The following is a 27,989-nucleotide window of genomic DNA, read 5'->3' as shown; positions in this document are numbered from 1 at the left end:
GCGTCATGGTGCTGCCGTGGTGTGCTCTGAATTTCAGACAGTCTGTGCTTTCTAGTCCTTTTTAGGGCTTCCTCTAACTCAGAACCAGCCAGGAGTGATACAGATGGATATGCGTGACGGTGGGGTGTTCAGGGCAAAGCCACTGGGCTTTTCAAACTGAGATGAAGTGCAGTTGTCTGAATGGCCTCGGAGCTTGAGTAAGCATCCTTTAGAGCAGAGACTGCGCGCCCATGTTCTGGGGGCCAGATGTGGTCCCCTGGCAAAGTTTGTTTGGCTCCCAGGGTGCTCTAGGCACTTCTGCATTTCTTGACAACATTTAAAAACCAAGATTGTACAGAGAAATCTAGATGGTCAGCTTTTTCTGACACATCAGAAGACCTTTAATATAGTATTATCCTTGGTCCTCTTTCCCCCGCCCACAGCCGGGCAAGGGTAGCCAGCCATCCAGCCTCCCGGGGGCTTCCTGCTCAGCATCACAGTTTCTCCCCATCAGGCTTCACCTGTTTCTAGTCCCTGCTTGGCTCTGGAAGATGTTTGAGATCGCTGGAGTGGACATGCCGTTCAGAAGGCAGATTTAGGTTTTCTGGCCCCCCGGATTGTATGGTTCAAGGTGCACGGTGGTGGAAATGCCCAAGTGCACAGTCATTCCCTCCGTTACCTGGCTGCTTGTGCCACCTGCAAGGAAACCGACAGAGATGAGCCGGGAAAGTACTCTGTTCATCTCCGTGAGGCTTCCCTCTGGCTGCTCCCATTGAAACTGCCCGCACGACCCCCAGTCAGCTCCGTGAAAAATGACCCTTGACTCTTGGAAGCCAGTCTGCAGCGTGGGGTTCCCTCCAGTTGCCCTGCAGATCGTTTCTGTCCCCCTCCAAACCCCCTACAGTCACACTCAGTTGCTTCACCCAGTTTAATCTTCTTAGTTCAAAAGTGCTCCCATGATTTTAATAGATGATGCAGGATTTTCTTTTTTTAAACAAAGATTTAATCTCTAAATTATCTTGACAGGCAGTCTAGCTGCCATGTATCAAGTAGATAACTTCTGCTGGTGGTCGAGAGAGAAAAACTTTCTCAGGGTAAATGAAAACACGCTTCTCAGAGTCTCTCAGCTTATTCTTTTCGACAGAGACTCAATGAACCAAGTGGAAGCGAAGAGCCTCCAAATGGCAATTTTTTTTTTTCCCCCTAGGAATTGAATTTTTCTTCTCGTATTCCTCCAGGTATTTAGTATCAGTCTCTCCTTTCACTTACTCTTTTTTCTTCAACCCCATTTTTTTTCCTCCTCTTGTGGCAAATATTCTGCCTCCCCATCTGTCTCCTCCTCCCCGCCCAGCCAATCCATTCCATGCCTGTGGGCTTTGTCCAGCCCCTGACCCCCCCCAGGGCTGAGACTCCTGAGAAGGACCCCAAAGGCCCTGCCCCCACTGGTGTTCTTGAGAGCATTCTAGGGGCTGCTAGGAGTTCCTTAAGGACAAGCACGCATTGGGTCATCTTCATCTAAGTCCCCAGGTCCTGGCCCAGATGAAGTGCTGGTGGTGGGACCGAGACCTTCCACCCCTTTCTGACCTCATGGACATTTGCATGAGACTCAAACCAGTCCATCCTAAAGGAAATCGACCCTGGATATTCATTGCGAGGACTGATGCTGAAGCTCCAATACTTTGGCCTCTTGATGAGCTACCTCATTGGAAAAGACCCTGATGCTGGGAAAGATTGAAGGCAGGAGAAGGGGATGACAGAGGATGAGATGGTTGGATGGCATCATCGACTCAATGGACATGAGTTTGAGTAAACTCTGAGAGATAGTGAATTTCCCAAGTGATGCTAGTGGTAAAGAATCTACCCCCAATGCAGGAGACCTAAGAGACGTGGGTTCAATCCCTGGGTCAGGAAGATCCCCTGGAGGAGGGCATGGCAACCCACTCCAGTATTCTTGCCTGGAGAATCTGAAGGATGGAGGAGCCTGGCAGGCTACAGACCATAGGGTCACCAGGAGTCTGACATGACCGAAGCGACCTAGCATGCACGCCGGGAGATAGTGAAGGATAGGGAAGCCTGGCGTGCTGCAGTCTTTGGAGTCAGAGTCAGACATGACTTAGGGACTGAACAACAACTTTGATGGACCCCATTTTTTTCATCTGCAGAAATGTCCTCCCCTCCCAAGTATCCGGGTTCTAAGGAACAAATCAAGTAGAACATTGGTTTTCAAACATTCAAGGAGCATCAGACTCACCTGGAGGGCTTGTTAAAGCCCTGATTGCTGGCCTCTGCTCAGAGAGTCTCTGATTCACTCTGGGTGGGGTGGGGAGTGAAACTTGGCGTTTCTAACAAGTTCCCAGGTGAAGCAACTTGCTGCTTGTCCCAGGACCACGACTTTGAGAACCACTGCACTGGTAACCACGTTGTTGAAAGAGGCTCCAGTGTTCACCCCAGCAAGGGTGTGGTTCCCAGCCAGTGACTCTGATGCCTGCCCTGCTTGCAATTCGGATCCCCTTTTTACTTTGCTGTTCTTTGACGTACACACAAAGCTTTGCATCTTTTTTTTAAAAAAAAATTTATCGATTTATTTGGTGGCCAGGTCTTAGTTATGGCGCATGGGGTCTTTTGAGTTTTGGTTTCCCAGGTAGGTTTATTTTACCCTGTCTCATGAAGGAACAGCTGCACTTGGGCTGAGTTAACATCTGCACGGAGATGCTGGGTAACCTGCCTCATGGGCAGCTCGTTCCCCTCACAACGCGTGTGCTCTGCGCCTGCTTCCCATGACTTTCCAGGCATCAGTCTTGAGGCCGAGGCGCCCTCTGACTCAGGTGTCCTGATATCAGTGTTGTTGTCGGTGGCGGCTGCCTGCCTGTGAAGATGAATTTCACCTCATTTTTGGTTTTCAGTTTTCCTGTGTGAATCTGAAATCACTGCCTGTCTCCCGTCCGTCTTTAGCCTCGGATGGAGTAGCTGGACGCGATGGCAGTCACCAGTCTTGCCTCACTTTGCAGTTTTCCGTGCAGTTTTGTTTTGTAAAGGACTGTCCACTTCCCCCACCTCCCCGCCCCCACTTCCCTTCAAAAACTGGGGGGGACAATAAAGCAGTCATGGTTTTGAATGAAGTGTCTCTGTGCTGTGTCTGGGACTCACTTCTCACTCCCCCGTCCTCTGCTGTCCCCGGACCCAGTCCCAGCAGCTGAAGCACACGGGCCCTTGTGCTTTTGTGCTTTCATAGGCATGCAAACACGTGGTGAGCGCGTGCTCGGCACATGCCTTGATCACATATTTGTGACTCGGGAGTCCGGGACGGTCGCAACATTCTCACGTGGGGCAGGACGTGGCCGCTCCCCCTCCCCTGGGAGCGAGCACAATTGCCGTATTGTCTGTGGGCGGCTGAGCTAGCCCCGTGGGTCGGAGGCGGGCTGCTGGCGCGCCGGGAGAGCAGAGTAGCTGTTTCACCCTGGGTACCTTCCTGCTGCCATTTTATGGAAGGGGGTGGCGTGGGACGCCCATTCAGGATGCTCTGGCCCTGCTCGGCGGGTGCCCCTCGAGGTTCAGCTGCTGGCCTGGTGTTCCCACCTGCCGAGAGCTGGAGAGGTGGAGCCAGGCAAGGGGTGGGGAGGCCAGTGCGGCTGAGGCCCCCCCTGGATGGCAGAGCCCCCACCCTCCAGGGGCTTGAGAGGGCTGCGGGCATCAGCCGGACATGTGCCCATTTGGGCAGCATGGGGCTCCTTCTGCTGAAGCGGGAAGGGCCTCACCTGCCCCCAGCTCCTGGAGTCCTGGGTGCGTCAGCAGTCGGCTGCTTCTGGACAGGGCCTCGCCCTGTCTCCATGAAGCCCGACACTCCTGTCGCCTCTAGGACACCTGCCCAGACCTGGACCTCCCTGTCTGGGGCCGCAGCTCGCTCCTGCCCTGCAGCACGCATCTGCCCTGGCACTCAGTGTTGTCGCTGTTGTTCAGTCGCTAAGTCGTGTCCAACTCTTTGCGAACCTGTGGACTGCAGCACGCCACGCTTTCCTGTCCTTCACCATCTCCCGGAGCCTGCTCAAACTCGTGTCCATTGAGTCAGTAATGCCATCCAACCATCTCATCCTCTGTCGTCCCCTTCTCCTCCAGCCTTCAGTCTTTCCCAGCATCAGGGGCTTTTCCAATGAGTCAGCTCTTGGCATCAGTTGGCCAGAGTATTGTAGCTTCAGCTTCATCATCAGTTCTTCCAATGAATATTCAGGGTTTATTTCCTTTAGGATTGACTGGTTTGATCTTGCAGTCCACGGGACTCTTAGAAGTCTTCTCTAGCACCACAGTTGGACAGTATCAGTTCTTCGGCACTTAGCCTTCTTTATGGTCCAACTCTCACAACCATACATGACTCCTGGAAAAAAACGTAGCTTTGACTATACGGATCTTTGCCAACAAAGGGATGTCTCCGCTCTTCAGTACACAGTACAGGTTTGTTGTGGCTTCTTCCAAGGTGTGCCTTGTGGTATAACTCTGTGAGCAACGGGTGGTGTGTGAGGGCTTGGCTGGGTCCCTCTGCTTTCCTTTCTCAGACCCTGGCACGGCCAGCCTGGGCAGTGTGGGACAGGGGACGCAGCCCCTGTACCAGGAGGAGGAGGCAGAGTGTGTGTAGGACCTGCCTGTTGAATCAGAGCTCCTCAGAAGCTGCCCTTTGTTCAGGAGCACAGCGTCACGTGCGCATCTGACTTCTCCCCGGCGGTCCTGCCCCTTGGCCCTCCTTGCTCACTGTGCTGGCTGCTGGCCTTCAGGCCTCCAGCTTCTCAGGGGACGCCAGCATTTGGGGGTGCTGCCTCCCCGCCAGCCCTGAGTGCAGTCAGGTGCTTTCTCCTAAAAGCTAAACTTGGGGGGAAAAAAAAAACCACAGGGAAGGACCCTGGGCTGAGGTTTTCCTGGGATTGGGTGTGTGAAGGGCTGCCTGCCAACCTGCCGGCTTGCCCAGGGAGCCTCCTGATGGGTATTTGCAAGTTTCCAGGAGGTGAGTGGTATCAGAGAGATTTTGTTCCGACCACATGCTCTGCTCCTGCTCTGCTGCCGTGGAACCTAGACAGCTTTGAGCCCAGCCTCTCCATGGACCAAGAGAGCATTCGTGCAATGCTTCGACTTAGTGCCAACAGCCCAATTTTGATAGCTGTGGAGAAACCCCACAAACAAGAGAGGTTTCAACAGCTTTTGGCATCAGGAAAGTCGAGACCCGACTTAATGGAGTGAATGTGGTTTTTGGGTTCAGCAAACATTTCCCTGAGCAGTTGTCCATGCAAGGTCCTGCGACTTGGGACTGTGGTGGGTTCTCACCCTCCTGAGGTTCACAGCCTGTGGGGGAGATGGACACGCTGCCCGTTCATTTCATGCTCCTTTGATCCTCCGTCTGCGGGGTGGGCAAGGCCTTCCTGGAGGGGGAGACACCTGAACTGCGTCTTAAGAGCCGAGGGTCGTGAGCTCAGCTGGAGATGGACAAGGCTAAGAGACGAGCAACCAGAGAGCTCAGCGTGAGCAAAGCTCGGGACACGTGGAACCGTGGGGGTTATTTGGGCAACTACTGGCAGCTGTGTGTGTGTGTGTGTGTGTGATTTTTAAGAACAGACAATATATACACTTGGTCAGACTCAGCTGTGGAAAGGAGCTCTCCCTGCCTCCCTCCCTGTCTCCCTGGAAGAGTTCTTGTTGCCTTCTTGTTTATTCTCCCAGAGATATTCCATGGATGTGCAACCATATATAAATATATACAGACTTTTGATTTTAAACATTTATGTTTTTTTGCATAGGACACACCTTCAAAGTTCAAAACATGCAAAATGGTATTCCTTGAAGAGCCTCCTCCCCACTCTGTTATCAGCCACCCTCTTCCTCTCCCAATGATCCCTCATATTGGTTTTTTTGCATCCTTCTGTATTATGATTACATTTATTTAGTTTTACCCAAATAGGAGCTTGCTGTGTCCACTGTCTTTGCTTTTTCTCTCAGCACTGGACTGGAAAATGGTTTCCTCTTGGTACCTATCAAGTTTTTTGAAAAGCTGCATATTGTCCCTTGCATGGATGTCTGGGCAGCTGTTTATCCTGTCGTTACTGTTAGTTAAGTTGCCTTCCGTCTTATCTATGGTGAAGATGCATATTTTTTGCACCTGAGCAGGACTAATCTGTAGGGCAGATTAATTTGCCGTCTGAGGCTCAAAGGGGAAGGCTGCCTGGTTGACGGTAGCATGGCACAGACCATGTTTCCCCAAGTTATGTTTTTGCTTTTGTTCCGCTTTGTGGGAGGCAGGTGACTTTTAAATTGGGTTGGGGTGAAAGTTTGGGGGAGAAACTGTTTTATTCTGTTGGTGCCTCCCATATCTGACCCCTCTGAGAAGTGGGACCCACTGTGGGCTTGTGAGTGCCACTGACTCCCAGGTGTGGCCAGACCTGGGGCCCACAGAGCGACTTTGCCAGCCTTGGCTACTGGGGCCTGGTGGGCGTGAATGCCACGTCTGGGCATGCTGTGGGCTTTGAGCTTCATGAGCGTCATGGCTCAAGCGAGTGTTCTGTTGGTTTATTAATAACTGATGTGAACGAGAATCTGCTCAGGAAGAAAACCCTTCCCGAAGGGTAAGGCGGGGAGACTCCAGCACGGCTTTGCATGCACCCCATAAAGGTGGTGATGCCCAGGTTTGCACTCCAGAAGGCCCAGTTTCGTGAGTGGGGAGACCCCAGAACAGCTTTGCATGCACCCCATAAAGGTGATGATGCCCAGGTTTGCACTCCGCAAGGCCCAGTTATGTTATCATGTCTTAAGGGTGAGAGGGGGGAAACCCCAGCACGGCTTTGCATGCACCCCATAAAGGTGGTGATGCCCAGGTTTGCACTCCGGAAAGGCCCAGTTATGTTATCATGTCTTAGGGTTGAAGGGGGGAGACCCCAGCACGGCTTTGCATGCACCCCGTAAAGGTGGTGATGCCCAGGTTTGAATGCACCCAGGTATGTTATCATGTCATTTGTCTTTTAAAATGTTCTCCGTCTCTTAGTGCATTTTACTTTCTATTTCACTCATACATCAGTTAATAATATTTACTTCTCTGGACGGAGGGCCTGTGGCTTACATGTGTTTTTGTCTTCAACGCCTGCAGACACCAAGCAGCCACTGGACAAGGGCTTGTAGAGTGAGTGAGCACAGCCCCGTCCCACCCGGCTTCCCGGGAGGACGGCCTGCTGTTAACCGTTCACCCAGCACACCTGAAGCTTGGTTTTGGTGTCAAACGATGACCTCTGTCCAAGGACCTGTTAAATTTCATCCAGTCTCATCTTGTCCTCTCACTCAGTCTGACAACTTCTTTTTTTTCTAAGAAAAAAAAAAAGCTTTATAACTCTGAGCACATTGATAATTTACACTCACCTCCTCGGGGCTTCCTCCTGGCCAAGGAGGCGGGCATTGCCCCTTCCTGCTCTTGGCTGCTTGGCATCTCCTCCAGAGGAGGCTCCTGAGCAGGGCGAGGCCCCTTCTACGTGGGGCGAAGGCCAGCCCGCCCGCTGGTGGGTTTGGGAGGTGCTCCAATGCCTGGCTGTAGAGCTTAGCTGCTGACTTAGTGAAATGCACTTCCTGAGGGTCGGACAAGCCTGCACCACAACCTGGTTCCTCTGGCCCTGATAGGGGACGATGACAGTAACGTGACAATGACAGCAGCCGCGGGCACATCTGCGGGTTTTCAGGAATATTGGGGCATGTCGTGGGCAAATGTGGAACGAACCTACGTTTCTTCCGGGGCCCGAGCCATTTCTGACAAAGGAGGTGGTCTTCTCACCTCCCGAGGTTGGGTTAAGTCTGTCATGGAGTCGCCCTTAGAGCTGTCTGGATACCCTGGAGGCCCTGCAAGGGTTCCGCAGGGTTTCGGGAATTGGGTTGGCCCCGTTGTTTCCCCTTCAACCCCCTGGAGGGCTGTGCTCGTGAGGCTGGTTGTCACATCCACCCTGGCGCTTAGAGGAAGTGGAGATGGGTTTGCAAATGAGGTGCCCCTCCCTTCCCCTGCCCCACGCCCTGCCGGAAGGTGAAGCAGGAGCCAAGACCCTGAGCTGCTGCTCCTTGCCTTCTGCTCCTGAACCATTCTAAATCATTCAGAACCGAGTCTCTGGGCTTTGCTGTGAGTTCGGACCTCAGCCCTTCTCCCGCCTCCTCTAGAGTCTGGTGTTGCCTGTGCGGACAGGTGGCTGTTGTTTACAGAGTGCCTCTCTCTGCCTCGCGCTGATGTCAGCGTCATCTAGGTGGAGTTGGGCCCACCCTTTGGAAGCCCCCTGGGAGGCACCAGAGGCATGGCTTGGAGAATGTTGACTGTGAGGTGCCCCGAAGTTCAAGGGTGCTTGTCGTGACGACGGACCTGGAAGAGTTTCGTCTTGGCCGCCCACGGCGTTCTCGAACGTGCAGTGGCGCCTGCAGCGCGAGGGGCAGAGGGGAGGGCGGAAGCCTCAGGGTAGATCAGTTAGCCTGGCTGATTCATTTCTGCACTAGACCCTGTAACACTGGTGGGTTCAGGAGGGTGAGGCCCCTGGTCCGCAAGATGAGGTCAGGGTGTGACCTCCTGAGCGAGCGGCAGATGGGAGGCCTGGTTCTCATGTCCCTAGCAGTCCTTTACCGTTGCGTCACCTCCCATGTACCGGGGTGACACTTGTGATACTGCGGGGGCCCCTGAGATAGAGAGGGGCTGCCTCCCAGCTGTGGCCCCAGTGCCGGCTGCTGTGGGGGGACTCCGTGCACTCTGCTCGGCGACCAGGCGTTCTGTGAGGGCAAGGCTGGTGTGGCTGGAGCGGGTCAGGACCGCCTCTCCCTGCCCGAGCCGTGCTGGCTTGGAGGTGTGCCTGCAGCCTGGCTGGGGACGGGTCCTCCAGCCCACCAAAAATCCGTAAATATTTTGCCGAGGAAGAGGATATTCCTTTGCAGAAGGTAGGAGACCAAGGTGTGAAAACTGGTGAGTGACTCAACTTCCTGGCCTGCCAAGAAACTTCCTTCATCCCCGAACGTTGTTAATGTCACTGAAAGACACCAGGCGCCCCTGCTGTGCTTAAGGACCAAGCTTGGGAAATGTGCTTGTGCAGGCACCCTGGTTTGCACCCATAGATCCGGAAGGGTGGGGCCAACCCCTCTCCCCAGCCCCAGAACCCAGGCGTCACCGGCCCCCCAGGGAGTATCAGGGTGGCTTCCTGCTCCCCACTCAGCTGTACAGAAGGTCACGGCTCAGGCTTGCGGCGGCAGCGAGTGAGAATTCGGCCTTTGCTGTTGTCCGGGTTTCCCGGGATCTTGAACGCTGGAGGTCGGGTCCGAGCAGGACGGGAAAGGCTGGCCAAGGCCTGGCCGCCAGAGCGTGACTGCAGGGCAGGCATCAGCCCTTCCCGCCCGCCCCCAGCTCATAACACACCTTCAGCTTCCACTCCCCCGGGCTCCCGTTTTCATGATGCAGGGGAGGAAACTGAGGCTCAGAGAGGCTGCAGGACCTGGTTGAACCACCCAGCTGGGGCTCACTGAGCAGACACGGAGCCCGCGTGGCCCAGGCTTCCAGGCGAGGGAACCAAGACCACGCGGGGGAAGTGAGTTGGCAAATGGGGCTGGGCTAGAGGCCGGGCCAGAGCCCCGGCTCCTGAGCCCCGCCGCCTTCAGGAAGAGGCCACACTGCTTGGGCTCCTCTGTTCTTGTTCCATTTTTTTCTCTTTCTTTTTTTTAACCCCTCCGCTCTTTTGTTTCCTTAACCGTGGTTTGATTACATTCACTGTGCTTGTAAATAGGTCTGAGCGAAGAACAGGTCATGGTCGTCTTAGGCTAAGTGGCTTAACATGCAGTAGCTTATCTCGGGGGCTCCGGCTCTGTCTCCCCGTCCTCTGTTCTCTGCCTCGCCCTGGTCTGGAGGAGAAGGCGGTGTCTAGTCTGTGCTCCCTCAGTAAGTGCTAGTCCTCCCCCACCTCAGCCTCCCCGCCCAGCCTTCCTTTCCTTCCTTTTGAGTTCGCTCCTCGGACTCTAGTCCATAGGACGCGCTTGCTTGCTCGCTCGCTCACTCTCTGTCTGTCTGTCTGTCTCTCTCTCTCTCTCTCTCTCTCTCTCTCGGGTTTGGCGGGTTAGAATGACTCCAGCGGTAGCGAGGATCACGGGAATGCTTATAGGAGACTGGCCTGTCAGTTATTTCTCATGATGAATGAGCTCTTGACAGGTCATGCATGCAGCTGGCTTCAGTTTCAAGAAGCAGCTCAGGCTGTCTCGTTCCCATGTTCAGATTTGTTTTGGCTCCGGGTCTCAACACTTTCATGTCCCTGAATAATGTCCTTCCTCCCCTTCCTCTTGAAATGCTATTTGCTTAAAAAAAAAAAACAAAACAAAAAAACAGCAGATCCCTTTAGCGCTGTGAGAGTGACTGTGTAAAGTCCCAGAGAACAGAGTCCCCGTTTGGTTCAACAGCTCATTGAACCAAAGCAAGGGTTTCGCTTGCCCTCCATCAAGACAGCCTCATGAGGGAGCCTGGGCCGCTTTGCTCAGCGCAGGGCACCGGGTAGGTCCCTCTCCTGCTGGGTGGCGTGGCCGCTCAACCTTCCCTCAAGACTGGGCCTTTGGCGGCTTTTGACTATCTGGAGGTCTAGCCCAGGGAATGGCAATCACCCTAGTTACTGCAGAAAATACCCCCAAGGACACACCTTACTCTGGGATGAGGGATCAGAGATGGGGTGAGCATGCTATCTCTAAGGACAGCAGATGCTTTATTCTCACAGCTCAGCCCCCCAAGAATCCCAGGCAGCCATGAGTCGGCTGTGTGGTGTAGCCAGGCCGGGCTGCCTCTCTGAGCCGAGTTTCCTCACCTGCCACAGGTGGATGGGAGCCCCCATGAGACTCAGTCATGGATTCAATTATCTGGCCACTGCACCTCCCAGCGAGGTGAGCCTGTTCTATGACCTGGTAGCCAGTTCCCACGAGCTGGAGGAGGGCCCCCTCTGTGCTTGAACTGCGCTCACCTGGGGACCTCAGTCCCCCGGGCCCCTCGTCAGGGGCCCCACTGTGCAGACCTTTCCTTCCTTAACTTCCCACTCAAGGGGGCTGACTTCTTACGGATCACAAAGCTTAGCAAAGTCATAATGTGCGTCCAAGGTGCCACAGCCTGCCCGGGACTAAACCTGGAGTGATTCTGGACCTTGCATCCAGTGCTCGTCCCCCAGCGTGTTACTGACTCCGCGAACAGACACGGATCAGGTTCCTCCTGTCAGAGCCTCTGTTGAGGCCAGAGGAGGCCCACACCCGGACGATACGCCTGGAGGGGAGAGCTCGCCAGAGCGCCCTGGAAATGGACTTGGAGAGAAGGGCAGGGTGGGCTGTGGGAGCCCAGAGAGATGGGGGCCGACGGACTCAGAATCTGATGTAGCGAGGAGCGGCAGCACTGCCCCAGGCCTGGGGGCGCCCTGGCTTCCCTGGAAGGCCCTTCACCTCCTCCTGGCGCCCGGTGTGGCTGCACCTCCCTGCATTTGGGATGGGGAAGCAGTACCCGTATGCTCTCACCTCCACCTTCCCACCTCCCCACTCCCTGCCTCGGTGGGAACCCTAGTGCCAGTTCCATCGTTAAGCCCAGAAGGTTGAGGTGTGGCCTGGAGCACCTTGGGAAGAGCTTATAGAGAAGGGGTGTCTTGCAAACCCAGCGTCTGTGCTTTGGTATCTGGTCCGTTTGAGAGAGCAAATATTTGTGGGATAATTATGATAAATGTTAACAGATCCTGGAGTTGAAGCCTCGGTGGTTAAGACAGAGACTTTGGAATCCATCAGACGTGGTTGAATCCTTGCTTCACCCTTCACAGCTTGGTGACCCTGGGCCTCAGCTTGTCCCGCTGTAAAATGGGAAAACAGCAGTGCCCGCTTGGAGGGCTGCTCTGAGGACGTGGTAAGCCTGGGGGCCTGACTGCTCTCGTGGCTCAGACGGTAAAAGGCTGTCTGCAGTGCGGGAGACGTGGGTCTTCCCTGGGTCAGGAAGATTCCCTGGATGCGGGCATGGCAACCCACTCCAGCATTCTTGCCCGAGGAATCCTACAGAGGAGCCTGGAGGGCTACAGTCCTCGGGGTCGCAAAGAGTCAGGCACGACTGAGTGATTAACATTTTATTCATGGTCTGTTAAAGGTAGACCCCATGTCACCTGTTAATTTCCATAAACACAGACCAGGAAGCTCCTGGGAAGATGGTGGATAAAAGGTTATTTCTTTGCTGTCTGTTGCCTCTGCTGTGGAGTTGCCTTAAATCAGTGATATTTGGTGTCGAGCGTGTCCTTGGTGTTTAAGTATTGACGTAAGAGGTCTCATCTGTCTCTGTTTTTCTGTCAGTGCATTGCAGGTGGTGAAGGCCTCGCTCTTTGATCGGTCATTTTTCAGTAGGATCTGAAGACTTGGGAACCTAGGCCAAGGGAGTTAGTTTAAGCGTTCCACCAGCGTCTGGGAAACACATTCTCCGGGCATGTCCTCTTATTGAAACTGCAGACTCTTTCCAGTATCAGCTCGGTGTGGGAAAGTATGGGCTCTTGATAAAAGTTCCTAGGCAGCTTTTAAGTTTTTATCCTTAAACTCAGACGCCTTCGCTTCACAAGCCGCAAGCAAAAGGCCTCCCCAGGCAGATTTAATTCCCTTCTCTTGGCAGAGGTGGACCCTGACTGCGACCACAGGATTCAGTTTCTCCTCTCCACCCTTCCAGGAGTTTGTCACGGGATCTGGCAAAAGGCCGCATGGCCCCCTGAAAGATGCGCTTCCTCAAACGTTCATAAATTAGCTTCCAGAGCCTGCCCACAGATTGCTTCTGTCACACCAGCAGCTGAGAAGTCACCGAAGCTGAGAAGTGCACACAGCCTTCTCCAGGACCTTGCAGAACTGCTGTTTCTCTCCCATTTCCTGTGGCTAACGGGAGGGGGAGGGACACGGAGGCTGAGGGGGAATGACTTGCTCAGGCCATCAGGAAAATCACTGTCAGCGGCCAAGGTTATGTTTAGGTTTTGCTCCGAGTCCTGTGTTTGGGGTGGTGAGATATTCTCCTGCTATAAAACTAAGTTGCACAAGTAGTAAACACAGGATAAGGATATTAAAAGAAGGAAACATTTAATTGGGCGAGTTCCAGTGTGGTCAGTTTCTTTTCAAAGGGTAGCTCTTCAAAACGCATTACAGAAGCGTTTGGTAAACTCCTGTAATCTTCTGAAGAGTCATATAGAATTTGAGAGTTTACAGAACTTTTTGCGTATATAAAGGAATTTGGTGTGCACCGGGCAGGGTTCCCACTCCCCAGAAGCTGAGCGTCTCCAACCACAGTGACATCAGACAGCTGGGCTCCGGGGCTTGCAGAAGGCACATTGCAGGTTGCAAAGCAAAACCAAGAGAGCTGCTTGTTAGGAAAGGCTCGTGTGACAAAGCCAAGTCAGCCCCTGTCTGTGAAGCGTCCTGAGGAGGCAGACCTGGATTCATATCTCACCATCACCCCTTCTAGGCTGCAGGATCTTGGGCAAATGCTTGATTTATTTTCCTGGAGCCTTAGTCTTCTCATCTGGAAAATGGGAGTCCTGTTAGCAGCAACAGCTGTTCATGGGAATTAGATGAAATGAGTGAGCCTGTCGTTGGTGCCCGGGAAGCTGGAGGCTGGAAGCACAGCTGTGAAGGGGTAGGTCGAGGAGGACCTGGAGCCAGGCTGCCACAGGGCTGGGTCGAGGCCTCTTGTAGACTCCGGGCAGTGTCACTTGGTGCCCGTTGGCCATCGTGGGTGCCCTGGGCAGTGGGCACCACTGTCTGGGGCCTTCTCTGTGCTGCGCTGTTCCGTGCTTTTGCTTGACCTAATTCTCCCGGCAGCCCGCAGAGCAAAGGTGTTCTCACTTTGGTTTTAAAGATGAGGAAACTAGTCAGGTGACTTGCAGGGCGATGGCGAGACTTGCCCAGTCCCTTAGCACGGGTCCTTGCCCCACCCTGCACACGTCCTGTATAGGCAGTGGCAGCCATGTGGGCCCCTTAAAAAAAAAATTTTTTTTTTCATATATCTGTGCAGTGTAATTCACTCATTGGTGTTTGGTGTTATGAGTTTTGATGAATGCGTCGATGGAGTGGGCTTTTTCCATTTAAAAGTGTGACACCAGTGGTTGTCCTGTGGTTGAGGCTTTGCCTTCCCATGCAGGGGTTATGGATTTGATGCCTGGTCGGGGAACAAAGGTCCCATGTGCTTCATGGCCAAAAAAACCCAAAACAGAAGCAATATTACAGCAGATTCAATAAAGGCTTAAAAAAATGGTCCACATCACAAAACAAAGTCGAAATAAAATTTTGACACAAGAAAACATTGCTTTTTCTTGCTTCTTTGATTTTGTATCTCTACGAGATGATGGATGTGTTCACCAAACTTGTGGTCATCATTTTATGATGTATGTAGGTCAGACCGTAATGCTGTACACCTGAAATGTACACAGTGCCGTGTATCAATTTATATCAATAAAATTGGAAGGAAACGTTTTAGTTTGAGATCATTGTAAATGCACATGTAGCTGTAAGAAATCGTAGAAAATGCTGTGTATCATTCACTCAGCTTCCCGCAGCAGTTAACACATTGCAAAACGATAGTGCAAATCACAAACAGGAAGTCGACACGGATGCAGTGGAGATGCAGAACATTTTCATCACCTCGAGGGTCCCCGCCCTTTGCATAAGTGCTTCCTCCTCCCTCTCCCACCTGCCTTCCCAAGCGCCCATCCAGACCCCCAGCAGCAACTAAAGCTAGTCTTCCATTCTGTCTCTTTGTCATTTCAAGACTGTTACATAAATAAGAGTCGGGCAGTAATTAACCTTTGGGGGATTGGGATTGTTCACACAGCATAATTCCCTGGAGATTCATCCAAGTAGGTATCAAAGGTTCGTCCCTTTCCAGTGCCGAGGGGCATCCCACAGCATGTCTGTCCCGTAGTCTGTTCAGCCAGTCACCCGTTGAAGGACATCTGGGTTGTTTCCTGGTTTTGGCTGTTTTGAATAAAGCTGTTATGAGCATTCATGTGCAGGGCTTTGTGTGAACATAAGCTTTCATTTTTCTGAGTTACGTGCCAAGGAGTGCGCTTGCTAGGTTGTATGGGAGTTGCTCGATGGGGCTTTGAAGGATGCATTTGGGATGGAGAGGCAGGTCAGGTGGGGCTTTGCTGCAGGTGGGCTCCGGTGGGCAGCACAGGCTCGGGAGCTCACCCCTGAATCCCTGGTGGGTTACTTCATCTGTCTGTAAACTGTTATTAGTTACATCTGTCGTGTAACTAGTGAATATAAAGCACCTGGTACACGGTCGGTGCTCAGTAGATAGAAGCCGTTCTCAGTCAGAAGCTGTTCTTAATACGGGCTCAGAGAAGACCGAACAGGCCAGGGTAGGATCTGTGCCCCACAGATGAGCTCAGCAGGTCTTTCCCTTGTCACTTGTGGACTCCGGGGTACTTCCTTCTTACCTCGGGTAGAGCTGGGCACATAGTTGTCCCTTAAAGGTCAAGTTCCTGGCTTCTGCCTGAGAAGTCCCTGGCCCCGTTCTCAGGCTGGGCTCTGAGTCCCTGGACGGGCATTGGCATTCCCCAGTGAGCTTGGCCAGACCCATGCCACGGATCAAAGGAATCCCAGGGAATTCCACATGGTGCCAGGCTCTGCCGGTCTGGATTTGCCTCACAGGGTCTGAGAATGTGCCCAGATTATTTCAAAAGTTGCTACGATTCAGCCTGGTTCCAAAAACGTGTGAAGCTTTTGGTGTAGTCAAGACACCCTGCTAGGTGTTGCAAAGGAAACAAACAACATGACCGTTTCAACTGATCAACCCCACCAACTCCAGCTCCTTGGGGGCCCTCCCGTGGCTGCGAGATGGAGCCTGGCATCAGCGCCTTTGGTCTGGTGTGACTCTTGTCTTTCCAGACCCTTGTCCCGCTGCTGCCCTTCTCCACATACCCTGTGTGCCTGCCACCGGTGGGCTGACGGCTCCCGCCCCCACCACATGCAGGCCAGGCTGCCTGGCTTCGCTCATGCTTCGCTCTTCCCAGTTGCCTCCTCCCTTCCTCTTGAAGTCTTACCTATTTTCTTTGTGATCAAAAAGGTGTTAATATGCTTACAAGCACTGGATGAAATACACAAACCACGTGCGTGTGCGTGTGTAAGGCTGTACACTCAAAGTATGCCTTCTCCCACTCCAGGACCACGTGGTTGTGGGACCACCCCGTTCTCCTCCCCTTGCTGTTTTCATTTACAGTGAATCTTGGAGAGTGTGTCATGTCGGCACCACTAGAATCACCTCATTAAAACTGCGGTGCAGGTGACGGGGCGTTATTCATTTACACAGTGGCCCTGTGATTTCTCTTACCGGTTGCCTGCTGGTGGCCGTCTGGGTTGTCCCCACTCCCAGCCTCTTCCAGCAGTGCTGTGCGTCACTGGCCCCTGTGCAGAGGTGTCTGTTTAGGACTCAGCCCGGGTCCCCCGCTTCCTCCTGTCTGCCTCTGGTAGCTGTGGTGCCTGTGTTTCCAGCACTGTCTTTCCACAACTCCTGAGGACAGGGCTTGTGCAGGACCTCTCTCCTTCCAGTGCCTGCCGTGCTTACTGACTGCCCTGCTGCTGCTGCTAAGTCGCTTCAGTCGTGTCCAACTCTGTGCGACCCTGTAGATAGCAGCCCATCGGGCTCCCCGTCCCTGGGATTCTCCAGGCAAGAACACTGGAGTGGGTTGCCATTTCCTTCTCCAATGCATGAAAGTGAAAAGTGAAAGTGAAGTTGCTCAGTTGTGTCCGACTCTTAGCGACCCCATGGGCTTCAGCCCACCAGGCTCCTCCGTCCATGGGATTTTCCAGGCAAGGGTACTGGAGTGGGTTGCCATTGCCTTCTCCGACTAACTTCCCTAGTTTCCAGGAGTACATGGTCCTTAGTATTCACCGATCTTGCTGCCCCTGTGTGTTCCAGCCTTCTGTAGGGCTCTGCTGGGAGCAGAGACACGAGAGCCGAGACGCCTGCACCACCACCTCTGTCCGGCTTTGTGCTTGGTACACAGCGGCGGCATCAGATGGGGTAGCTTGTTTCCATGGTGATAAGACTTCCACAGCATCTTTCTTACTGTTTTCACCGCAGGGATCAACCATAATATAGCCAGTCCTCTCTAGATGGAACATTAGCTTTGAAAAGTTTTAGCTTTAAAATTCTGCCTTTTAAAATTTTTTTTGAGAGGACAGATGGTTTGGTGTCCATTGCTGAGAAAAGATCAGGACTCAGCCTCCGCCATGAAACTAGTGGCTGTGGCTACTGTTTAACGAGCAGTTCTTCAAACGAGCTAGGGCTTCTCACCGTGCAAACGGCTTGAATTTGTATTTTCTCATGATGCAGCCATCTTCTGAGGCAATCTGGTGGCAGTCTTCTATGGCAAGAGGAAATCAAGGCTCAGAAAGGAAGTAACTTGGCAAAGGGCACTCAGCACATTTCAAGAGGTGGGATTCTGGCTCAGGTGTGCTCGGCTCAGGACTTGAGCTTATAACCAGTGAACCCTCCTGCCTTGCTAGGAGGAAAGGCCTGGGGAGGGCGGGTCACCCTGGGCCTGGGGTGATGGTTGGCGGCCCCAGAGCTGAATTGATGTTGCACCCGGAGAGAAGTTGGCCGCCATCAGGCCTGGTCTCTGACTCTGAGCTGCACAAAGGGTCCCTTTGAAGGGGGAGTCCAGGGCACCCCTCTGGGCGCTCTCCTGCACACATGCCCCGCTGCCCCTGCTCCCAAGCCAAGTGTCCTGGGGGCTGGCGGGCATTTCTGGCTCAGCTTCCTGGCCAGACTCGGACAAGTGATCTGAAATTCTTTGCTGGGCCAGATGATAACCTGGTCAGAACGTGTGTCACTTCTAGATGGATGTGGCTTTGAAACAGGTCTCCCGGTGTGACTTGGGGACCCCGCCGGGCTTCCCTCCTGAACAGTCAACCCTTTGAAAATGTATTGATTTCCCTTCTCCCCTTCCCTGCTTTTGCACTTTGGATGAACCTTGTTTTCGAAGAACAGTAGAAGGTAATTTTCCCATGCTTGCCAGCTGGCCTGTAATTGAGCAATGTCAATAACACCCACTGTAAAGTCTAATCGAAGTAAACAGGAAAATATGATTTATGATCTGGACAGCAAGTAAATACCACGGTGCAATTAATTTTTACACAGAGCAGCAGATTCTAAAACATTTTCCTGCGCTGACCAGTTTGTTTTTAATTACAGATTAGAAGCTACTTTTTATGTATTTATTTTACGATTTTTATTTTTATTTTTTTTAACTTTTTGATGGTGATCTTCAGATTCCGTGGATCTCTGTGACTTTCTCTGAAGGTGTAACCTTCAGAGGGGTGGGATGGAGATAGGATCAGAGGGATTAATTTGCAAGGAGCGATTCTCCCAACGTGGGCTGCAGGCTGTACCTTTTGGGCGTTTGCTTGATGGGAGATGACATTGGGTTGGGGAGATACTCCGGGCTGTGTAGAATGATGATGAGAGAGGGTCCGGAACTGCTGGGAGCTCAGAGGTGTGTGTGCAGGCCTTCCCCTGCCCTCCACCCAGGGATGTGGTGTGTTTTGGCTCTTTCTGAGGAAGGAGACAGGTATGGAGGCGCCTCTGCTGCCCATGTGTTACTGTGGAAATGTGATGCTTCCAAGGACAGGAAGCAACACGTGCCCTCGTAGTTCTTCCAGTAGCTTCTGTCCAGACCTGGGTGGAAAACAGGAGTCACTGCTGGTTGCCCAAGGGCCAGTGGCATGGGCTTCAACTGTGGGCTGGGTGAGCGCCCGACATCAGCTGACCTCGGGCTGTCTGTAGGGTCAGGTCTGCCTAGGAGGTCACAGGGCTTGAGCACACTTTGGGGGTGCAGGCCTGTGACCAGCCAGACCCCGAGATCTGTCTTAAAAAGGTGCCACAGCTGAGCTGAGAGACGCTGCTTTGCCCACCAGGGTGTTGGCTTTAGGGACGCTCCAGGGCTGGCACGGGGACTCCTAGGAAGGCGATTCTGGCCTTCATGTCCCTCCACCCACCCCCACCCCCACCCCCAGAAAGCATCTCAGTTCAGTGGTGAGGCAGTCCCGTTCCCCAGCAGGGTCCCACCTGGAGGGGAGGGGCTGTGTTTCTCAGGCCCCCCGTCTTCCATGGTCCTGAGTCCCTCTGCCTTTGTTTTATCTTTCCAGAGAGCCGACCTCACTCCCCTGTTTCCTGGAGGAGCCCCACCCCAATGGGGAGCAGCCTCTCCTGACGTCATCGCCCAGGAGACGCCCCAGGAAGTCACCTCTGCCCCCCCGTCTGCCCACCTGAAGATGGCTTGTGCCCACCCTGGGCTGGTGCCCAGCGCCTGAGGCCCTTACCATGGTGATGATCCTGAGTCAAAGCCTCGACAAGCAGGGAGCCGACCCCGTGGCCTGCAGGACCTTCAACCCTGAGCCGGTAAGGACCTGGTGGCCTCGTTTGGAGGCCCGATGTCCTGGTGGGGCTATGGGCTGAACAGGCAGGCTTAGCAGACTGAGTCCAGAGGGCCCGCGAGCAGAGCTCTGGGAGATGTGGCTGCAGGGGTGGCGGGCTGTCACCCAGAGCCTGGCTTTGTAGCTGGCCCAGGTGGAGTCCTCTGGAGAGCGGTGAGGGGAGGCCACCCCCTCGACCCTCCTGGTGAATAGTACCAAGCTGCCGCCCCTGCCAGGCCAAGACCCACATCCCTCCTGGCCTCCACCCAGTAAGGTAGGTGGTTTCCAGAAGGTGGGGGGTGGCACCAAAGGGCGGTTGGAATAAGAGCTGCCATCTCAGAGATGTCAGGAGCGGGAGCCAGTGGAGAAGGAGGGTGTGGTTGGGGGCCCGGGTGGTGGGCCCAGTGCTGGCGGCCCTGCACAAGGTTCTTCTCTGACCAAGAGGGCTGATGAGCTCGAGCAGAGAGGCAGGGAGCCCGGCCTTGTTAGACCAGGAACGGAACGGCCTCCTGGTCCTCCTTCCAGCCCTCCTTCCTCAGAAGCGGGTGGGCTGCCCCTTGCTGAGGAAGCACGAAGCAGTCCCACTTGGGCATGAACACTCCTGCAGTGGTGGGCTTTGCAGGTGGTCCGTCCCCAGGACTCTCTGCCGCTTCTGTGGACAGGGCTTGGGGGCACCCCTCCTGGCACCTTCATAGCCCCCTGTGAGACCCCATGTTAGCACCTCTCGTAGGCTTCCTCCCCTGATACCTCCCCAGCACCCACGCCGAGAGCGGGCAGGTGGGTCTCAGGTCCTTGCAGGAGCTTGTGAAAGTCACCAAGACCCGCGTCCACCCTGCAGGGCTTCACTGGGAACCGTGGGCCGGAGGAACTCCGCAGGATGAGCCGCTGTCTGTCCGTCACCCCTTCCTTTTCCAGTTTGCTTTGGATGTGTCTCTCCGTAGACTTGCTCCCATCATTCCTGCTGCTTCCCCTCTGGTCCCGCCTGCGTCCTCTCTTGCCCGGACTCTCATGGGAACTGGCCCCTGCTTCTGGCTCCTGCAGCCTCTTCCCCAGCAGCAGCAGCTGCAGGAGATGCAGGTCAGAGCGGTCCTCCTCTGCTCAGAGCCTTCCACCAGCTATCCCCAGCTCAGGCTGAGCAACACGCCAGACCCTCACTTGGATGGATGGGGGCTGGCGTACCCTGACCCCGGTGACCACTGGATGCTCTCCGCCACTTTCCCCCGCCTCAGTCTGCACACGCCTCGCTGGCCTACGTGCCTCGGGGCCCGTGCGCTTCCTCTGTGGCCTGGAACACCCCCCGTGAGCAGGGTTCCCTCCCTTCTTCCCTCCTTTTCTTGGGCCACTACCCCGCTCCCTTCCCACACGCCCTCTGTCCCCTTTCCCTGGTCTTTTCCCTTCCCGGGCACCACCAGCCTTCCTCACGTTTTGATCTTGTTCCCTGAGTTGACTCCTGCCCCAGAATGCGAGCTTCGCCAGGCAGGGACTTTTGTCTCTTTGGCTTCTTGCTGACCACCCCAGTGCCTGACCCTGGGCACAGTCCGTGGTAGGTGCTCAGGGGACCTTGGCAGAGGGAGGGGATCTTGTTGAGTCCCTTCTCCGGTACTCAGCTTCCTCGCTCAGGGGGTGCAGGTATGAGTTGATTCGTTTTCTGCTCTGGGCACGTGTTTTCCTGGTGAAATGAAAGCACCTCATGTGGAGTAGCTCTGACCAAGATGAGACGGCTCTCAGGGTGCAGGCCTCCTCGAGGTCCCAGGGGACCCCCCATTCCCTCCTCCCTTCCCTCCCCACTCCCCCAGTCTGGTTCCAGCTGTGCTGTTGCTTCAGTCTCCGCTGAACTTGGTTCCATCTGGAGGTGGGCCGGCCTGGGCTTGGCCGTGGAGCTGGTTCCGGGGCCCATGGGCCTGTGGTCAGCTGGGCTGCTCTTCCAAGAGACAGGGCCCGAGCCCCCGCCAAGAAGGAGGGCGGCCTCCCAGCCCCAGCCGGGGAAGGAAAAAAAACTTCTTCTCAGAAAAAGAAAAAGGAGCGACGAGCCAAGGGGAGCAAATGGCCACTGAAGGGGGCCTGGCAGTCGCTTTTGGAGAGGGGCCTCTCCTGTGTCAGCCTGTGGGTGGCGTCATGGGCCTGGCCGGTTTCTGCCCTCATGGTGGGGTGGAGGCACAGTGAAGGCGAGGGAGCCAGGGCCTGCGGGGGGGTCCGCCAAGGTGCCCTGCCTCCACGTCCCCGACTAACAGGAAACGGGGCCCAGGGGCAGGAGGGCACAGACGAGCAGGACGCAGGCTTCAGGTGCAGGCCCCGCCTACCACCAAGGCCTTCACACCACCCCCGGCCTGTCTCCTGAGCTGCCACCGGCCTGGACTTCCTTGGGAAGAAGCACGGGCCATAAACAACCAAAGAAAGAACGCCCCCACCCCAGATAAGACCAGCCAAGTAATGACAGCCCCAGAACGTGAGATCAACTGATTAGAATCCGCTCTGCACAGCCAGCCAGGGTGAGAGGAAGATGGGGGGGGGTTTAGCTTCAACTGCTTAAACCGGTCGCATCATCTTTGGGTAAATACCATCAAGATAATGACAGGAAAGAGGGAAAAGCTGTCCTCTTTTGTTTTCTCATCAGACTAAGAAGATACCAGAAGTTGGGGTTTCAGATTTAAAAAAAAAAAGGAATGGTGAATCACCCCCAGGCAGCTTCAGAATTAGGGAAGCGAGAGGCCCTGCAGTGAGGTCAGAGCCTAAAAAAGCTGCAGGTGAACGTGCCCTGGGGGCTTGGAGATGGTGGGAGGGGAGAGACTTGGGCACCTCCCCCCCACCGTAGCCAGGCCCCGACCTGCTTGCTTAGAGGGTCCCCAACGCAGTTTCCTAGTTCTCCTTTTTCTATAAACTAAAACGCTGGTGACAACGTGACCGCCCTACTCCCCAGGGAGGTGAGAAGACAGCAAAGGGACTGAGAGCCCCGGTCTCGCCTACCCCCGCCCCTGGGGTGGGGGGCAGTGCAATGACTCGGTTCCCCTTTCCCCCACTCTGCCCGGTCGCCTTCCTTTCCCCCGTGAGTGGCCCTTCCTCTGAGTGTGCTAACATTAGCTGCTGCCGCTGGAAGGCCGCCCAGACATCTGACCTTGGGGCCAACGTTCCCTGAGCTCCTTCCCGCCCGCCCACGCTCCTGCCGAGGGCCCGTGGTCCCTCCTCCCCAGGCAAGCCTCCCGGCCCCCCTCTCTGGAAGCTGGAGACCGGAGGGAGCTTGGGGTGCCCTGCTCCCTGGAGGATGGGGCTGGGGAGCAGTGGGGTTGGGGGTGGACAGAGGCCGGAGGCGGGGGCTCCAGGCCACCTCACTTTCCTCAGCCTGGAGGTATTTCCGGCCACAATAGACACTCGATGTTTTTGGAGCAGGTCCTTGCTTCCATGCTTGTCAGATGAGGACTCCGAGGGCCTTGCCCAGCAGGAGAGTTCAGGGGCCATGTCAGCTGCCCCAGGCACCCAGGCTCTTCCCCTGTCTTGCTCACCCGGAGTCAGCATCAGGCTCGACGGGGCCCCAGCCAGGATCCCAGGCTGGAGTCCCAAAGTGCGCGGAGCCTGAGGCTGTCCCAGTCTGCACCCCCACCGTCCTGGGCAGCAGAGACCACCCCCCACCCCCATGGCTGACCTGCAGCCTGGGAAGCCGGGGCTCCGCCCTGTGTCCATCAGCCTCCACCCCGGGGCGCCTCTGCCTTCCCAGCTTCTCTTCTTGGCCTGCCTCTGCCTCCCGCTTTCTGCCGCCCAGGGTTTCACCCTGTTCCCTTCCAGAGGCCAGAGCACTGCTCTTGTTAGCCCCCCAACGTGTGAGCGTGGGCCCATCTGCGTTGCTCCAAAGTGGCATCAGCAGAAGGAAGAGTGATGTCATTGCCCTGGTCTGCAGAAGGAAGCCACGAAGACGCTTGGTGATGCCCAGAGAGGAGCTCGGCCGTTTTCTGTCTGAGCTGGCTCCTCATTAAATGATGACCTGAATTGAGTCTTATTTAAGTCAGGGCTTCTCAGTCAGATAGACGGCCCCTGGAACCTCTGTTTGGTCTCCAACTTCTTTCTTTTCTATGGAAGATGTAATTCCAAGCCTTCTCTGCTGATGTAAGGAGTCTTCCAGACACCAGACTGTGCCCTGGTCAGGGCGGGGGTGCTCAGGAACAAAGGTTTTGGAGTAGCAGGAGCAGCCCCAGGAGCAGAGCTCATCGTCCTGGGGACACAGCAAGGGCCCCGGGCGCACACTCGTGTGTGAACCCCGAGTGTCTTGTGAAACCTCAGATGGTGAGAGCTTACCCCCCGCCCCACCCTGGGGGGCCATTCGGGCCTCACCACATCGTTGTCCACAGAGCAGTGGGCTCATCAGCATTCGCACAGTGGGTGCAGAGGGCTTCGAGGGGTCGGGGAGGCTGGCTGCAGAACAGCACAAAGCAGTGGGGATAGGCCGGCCCTGGATAACCTGGAGTCCAGGGGGAGCCTCGGTGCTGGGCCCAGGGAGCGTGGCCAGGAAGTGGTGGGTTATGTGATGTCCTGGCCTGCCCACTGGCAGCCCAACCTTGTGGACGGGGTTCAGAAAGCGAGTTGGGGGCCCTGATCTTTCTTTCTTTCTTTCTTTACTCCAACAGGAGGCAGAAGCCCCAGGGGGAAGTAGTTAGCTCAGGACTTTCAGCCCTTTTCTGACCTTAAAGTTGCCAGCGTCCCGTCAGTCAACGTTTCTCTACTGCTACTTTGATGGGATTTGTCTCCACACAAAACCAGTTTGAAACGAGCATCACATGAGGATGAAGGAAAAGAAAGAGGGGAGAGCTGCATTTTTAGGTGGGACGGGAGGGCAGGGAAACGCCGTTGCCCTCTACATATTTTGGCCGGTTTCCTTGTATCTTTTTAGTGAAGCAGGTTTCACTGACAAAGTATGCTTCCTCGTGGTACTGGAAGCCTCTGCCCAAACACTGCTTTGAGCGGCTGCATGATATCCCTTCAAGTGGCCGAGCCTACTTCCCCCGTTATCCTTCTTGAAGACCCCCATGAGATTGGCCAGGGTTCCTCGGATGTAAGCAGCTGGGGCCACCTCCCGCTGATACAGCAGAAGAGAATCCACTGGCGCGATCGAGAGAAACAGGAGAACTGGTGACGAGTCCCCGGAAAGGGCAGGGACAGGCCCGCTGGGAGGATGGTGGAGGCGGGCAGGGGGCTCCCCACCAGGTGGACTGGCCCAGCACCCCTTCGGTCGGGGAGGGCGGGGGACAGAGCCCCGGAGCAGGCATGTCCGGTCAGCCAGGCCTGCCCTGTGCCGTGCAGGGGGCTGGGGTGGGGGTGGGGGTGACATCCCACCAGGACACTGCCCAGTGGGGAGGGGAGGAGTCCCAGTGCAAAATTGGGGTGCTGTCAGCAAAAGAAGGGCGCACGCCACCTGCCATGCCATTTCACACTCAGCGCTGTGGGGGTTGTGCCAGGATGGGACACGGAGCAGGTGTCCCTTGTCAGCTCTCCGTGCGTACAATGGCCAATCCCCCTCACCCTGGGCGCAGAGTCAGAGGCTGTGTGTGGGGGGGTTGTCCCCGACTTTATCTAGCTGATGCTGTCCCCCTCCCCTGCTGAGTTGTGACTTGGCAGGAGGCCAGTGATTTGGGAGGGCAGCAGGTTGCGTCCAGGGAGAGTCTGTTTCCATCGGCCCTGCGTTTGCCAGGCACGTGGTAGCAAGGGCAGGCTCAGGCTGACGGCCGGCTGCAGTGGCGGTGCGGCAGAGAAGCTCCGGGGAGCCCGCTGCAGGGTGGGGATGCTGTGGACCGGACCACGGCCTCAGGGAGGCTCGATCTCAGGGGCGAGTGGAGTGTGAGCCCAGAAACAAAGCAAACTGATGCGCACGGGGTGGCGGGGGGGCAGCTTTTAGCAGGGTCCCGTGGAGAAGAGCGCGGGTGGGCAGGGCGCGTTTCAGCCAGGGAAGGCCGCCAGGGAGGCCACGTGACAGGAACCAGCCGCAGAGCCAAAGGCCCGGGCTGCAGCGAGCCGGACCATCCCCGAGCAGCGTGAGTGAGGCCGGGGTGGACGCGGGCTTGGCTCATGGGTGCCCGGTGGGCAGCGGGGAGCGGGGCACAGCCAGGTTTTATCCAGGTTGTTGTGAGCAGGGCAGCCACGGGGGCTGGGCCCCCTGGTTCTGCGTGGAGGACGGATGGTGCAGGATGAGCCCAGGACCAGGTCAGGGGCTCACCTGGTCCCTTGGTGGACGATGGTGGAGCTCGAGCCGGGCGGCATGGGGAGCCAGAAGTGGTCGTATCACTAGTGCGTGCCCCCCTAGCCTGGCAAGCAGGTCCTCACTGGGTGAGTGAATGAATGACTGAATGAATGAATTTCGAGGGCCAGGGGCACCCTGCGTGCTAACCCAGTGGCTCCTCTCTGCGGGCCCAGACCCCAGCCTCTCTGGTGCCCGCTCGCGGGCCACGTTCCCGGGGGAGGGGAGCCAGGTGCCCCTCTTCCTGAAACACGCCTGCTGAGCGAGAGGTCGGTCGGTGGGCAGCCCACCCATGACGGTCCGCGGGCAGCACACCCCTGACTGTCTGTGGGCAGTGTGCCTCCCTCTGCATCCGTAAACCTGGGCCCCTGGTGGCCCCTGCGTGTGCCAGGGTGGTGACACGCGGCTCCCGCCTCTTTGTGCCCTCCAGCTCTCCCTGGCCTGCCCTGCTTCGGGTTTCTGTGGGCCTCCAGCCTGCGCTAGGGCCCCCATCCCTGCCCTTCATGGGGATAACGCTGAGGTGGGGTGGGGCTGTGGTTTCCAGTGGGTGTTGGCTCTGTGATATAAAGGCTCCTGCAGCGTCGGGGGCCATCCCCCTCAGCTGGCCAGGCCTGTGGCCTCGGCCAGGCCAGCTTCTCTCTCCCCTGAACCTTCCCTGGGCGCAGGGCCTGCCTGGCTTCCACAAGCCGCGCTGCCCGGAGTCAGGGCTCTGAATGTCGGTCACACCTGCTTTCCACGCAGTGACTCTGGGGTGAGCTGGGCGGGAGGCAGAGGCAGCCCATCTTTAACTTTTTCCAGGTATTTCCCCGGAGGGCTGTCGATTGGGTGGACCCTGGGAGGGATACCTATCCTGAAACCTAAGGATTGTCTTCAATCCAAGGTGGGGGACTGGAGGAGGACAGCCCAGCCTCCCTTTGCACCCCCCACACCATAAGTTCCTTCAGGACCATCTCTGTTTCCCACAGGAAGCCCGCCCTGACCTTCAGCTCCCAGCGCCCATGGCCTGGCCCAGCTGCCTCCAGTCCTGCTCTCTGTCTGGACTGGTTGTGTGACCTCTAGAAAAACACGAGCTTCTTTGGGGCCGAGGCCGCGTCCTTCACCTCTGTGTTCCGGGCTGGTCAGGACAGACCCTTGATAACCTGATCAGCGAACGCATTGCTGACCAAGGGCAAAGGTCCCCAGCTCGGGCAAGCTGAGGACAGGGGTGGGGAGCCCCTGCCAGATGCCAGCTCCCCTCTTATCTGGGGGGGCCAGGTGTTTCTCGGCAGCCACACCCTCCCTCCCCATCCAGGCTTGAAAAGAGCCAGGGCCTGCGTCCCCCCCACCCCCGCTCCCTGCTCCTGGGACCAACAGCCAGGCACGCGTCCCTGTCACTTGGGACTCCACTCAGAAGTGAGAGCCCCCTGTGACCGCTGACCCCTCCAGAGCTGAGAGCTGCTTTCACCGTCGTGTGCTCCACCCCAGCACAAGCCTGCACGTGACTCGTCGCTGGTACATGTTTGCTGAGTGAGTGGATGAGTGAGTGAGTGAAGGAAGGGATGAGAGAGGCCCTTCTTCCTGGGGCCCCGACAGGCGTGGACGGTCTCCTCCTCATTGGAGGTCAGACCGGCCTCTTGACCTGAGTCTCAGCTAGCGCACGAAGCCCTGGAACGTTCCAGGCTCAGGTTACTGCGGCGCCGCGAGTGAGTGCCTGGGTGCGGGTTTATTCTGGGGCCCCCCACCCTGGCCTTTCACCCCGTGACCACAGTGAGGCGAGGTGTGGGGTGAGAGGGCAGAGGTGCAGTGTTTACAGGGGACAGGGAAACCCCTGTAGAAATGTGGCACCGGGGAGTTGAGAGGCCGTCGCCGTGTGTTGAGACCAGACGCAACCCGAGTTTCTGTTTCAGTTCTTGAGGGTGTCTTGACGGGCGGGGTGGGGGGGGCCCTCCTGGCTGCGAAACAGCTTCCGAGCCAGGGCCACCCTCTCGAGCTTCTTCACAGAGACAGGGGAGCTGCTCTCCTTGCGTCCAGGAGGGAGGCCTGGCAGGTGGCAGGTGGGCCTCTGCCCTTTGCTGGAGGCTCGTCCTGTCCCCAGGGACAGGAAGCGGTCGCCTGCCCTACTCCCCGCCCTGAGCTGCGGGGAGGCTGCTCTCCAGCCCCTCCCGCACCCTGACTCCGCATCACTCACGTGGACGAGTCCCCTAGTGTCAGGAGTCACGGGGCTCCCTTGTGTGTTTTTAAAGCCCGTTAACTTGATGGACTCCATAGCTCACCCGAGGCTCCGGACAAGAGCCCAGACCTAATTATGGGCAGATGTCTCTTTTAGTACTTTTTTTTTTTTTTCCCTCCTTTCCCTGATCTGACATTTCCCACCCCACCCCCGCCCCACGCCACCCCC

General features: G+C 56.1%; 1 protein-coding gene across 6 annotated transcripts in view; it reads left to right on the top strand.

Annotated features, from left to right (window-relative positions):
• FAM53B (family with sequence similarity 53 member B) overlaps positions 1-27,989 on the top strand; it is a 113,482-nt gene that overhangs the window by 14,842 nt on the left and 70,651 nt on the right. For 2 of the 6 annotated variants that reach the window (XM_015103490.3, XM_042238562.2), the window contains exon 2: positions 19,129-19,381. In XM_015103490.3, the coding sequence (XP_014958976.2) occupies positions 19,304-19,381 (78 nt within the window). In that variant the 5' untranslated portion in view covers positions 19,129-19,303. Of the gene's footprint in view, positions 1-7,996; positions 8,902-19,128; positions 19,382-26,944; positions 27,119-27,989 lie in introns of those variants that run through there. The other 4 variants (XM_042238563.1, XM_060404823.1, XM_042238564.2 and 1 more) reach the window with 4 other exon arrangements.

This window comes from Ovis aries, chromosome 22 (genome assembly GCF_016772045.2).
Source record: "Ovis aries strain OAR_USU_Benz2616 breed Rambouillet chromosome 22, ARS-UI_Ramb_v3.0, whole genome shotgun sequence".
Lineage (NCBI taxonomy): Eukaryota > Metazoa > Chordata > Mammalia > Artiodactyla > Bovidae > Ovis > Ovis aries.
Note: the sequence above shows the minus strand (reverse complement) of the source record. Positions and strands in the feature narration are given on the sequence as shown.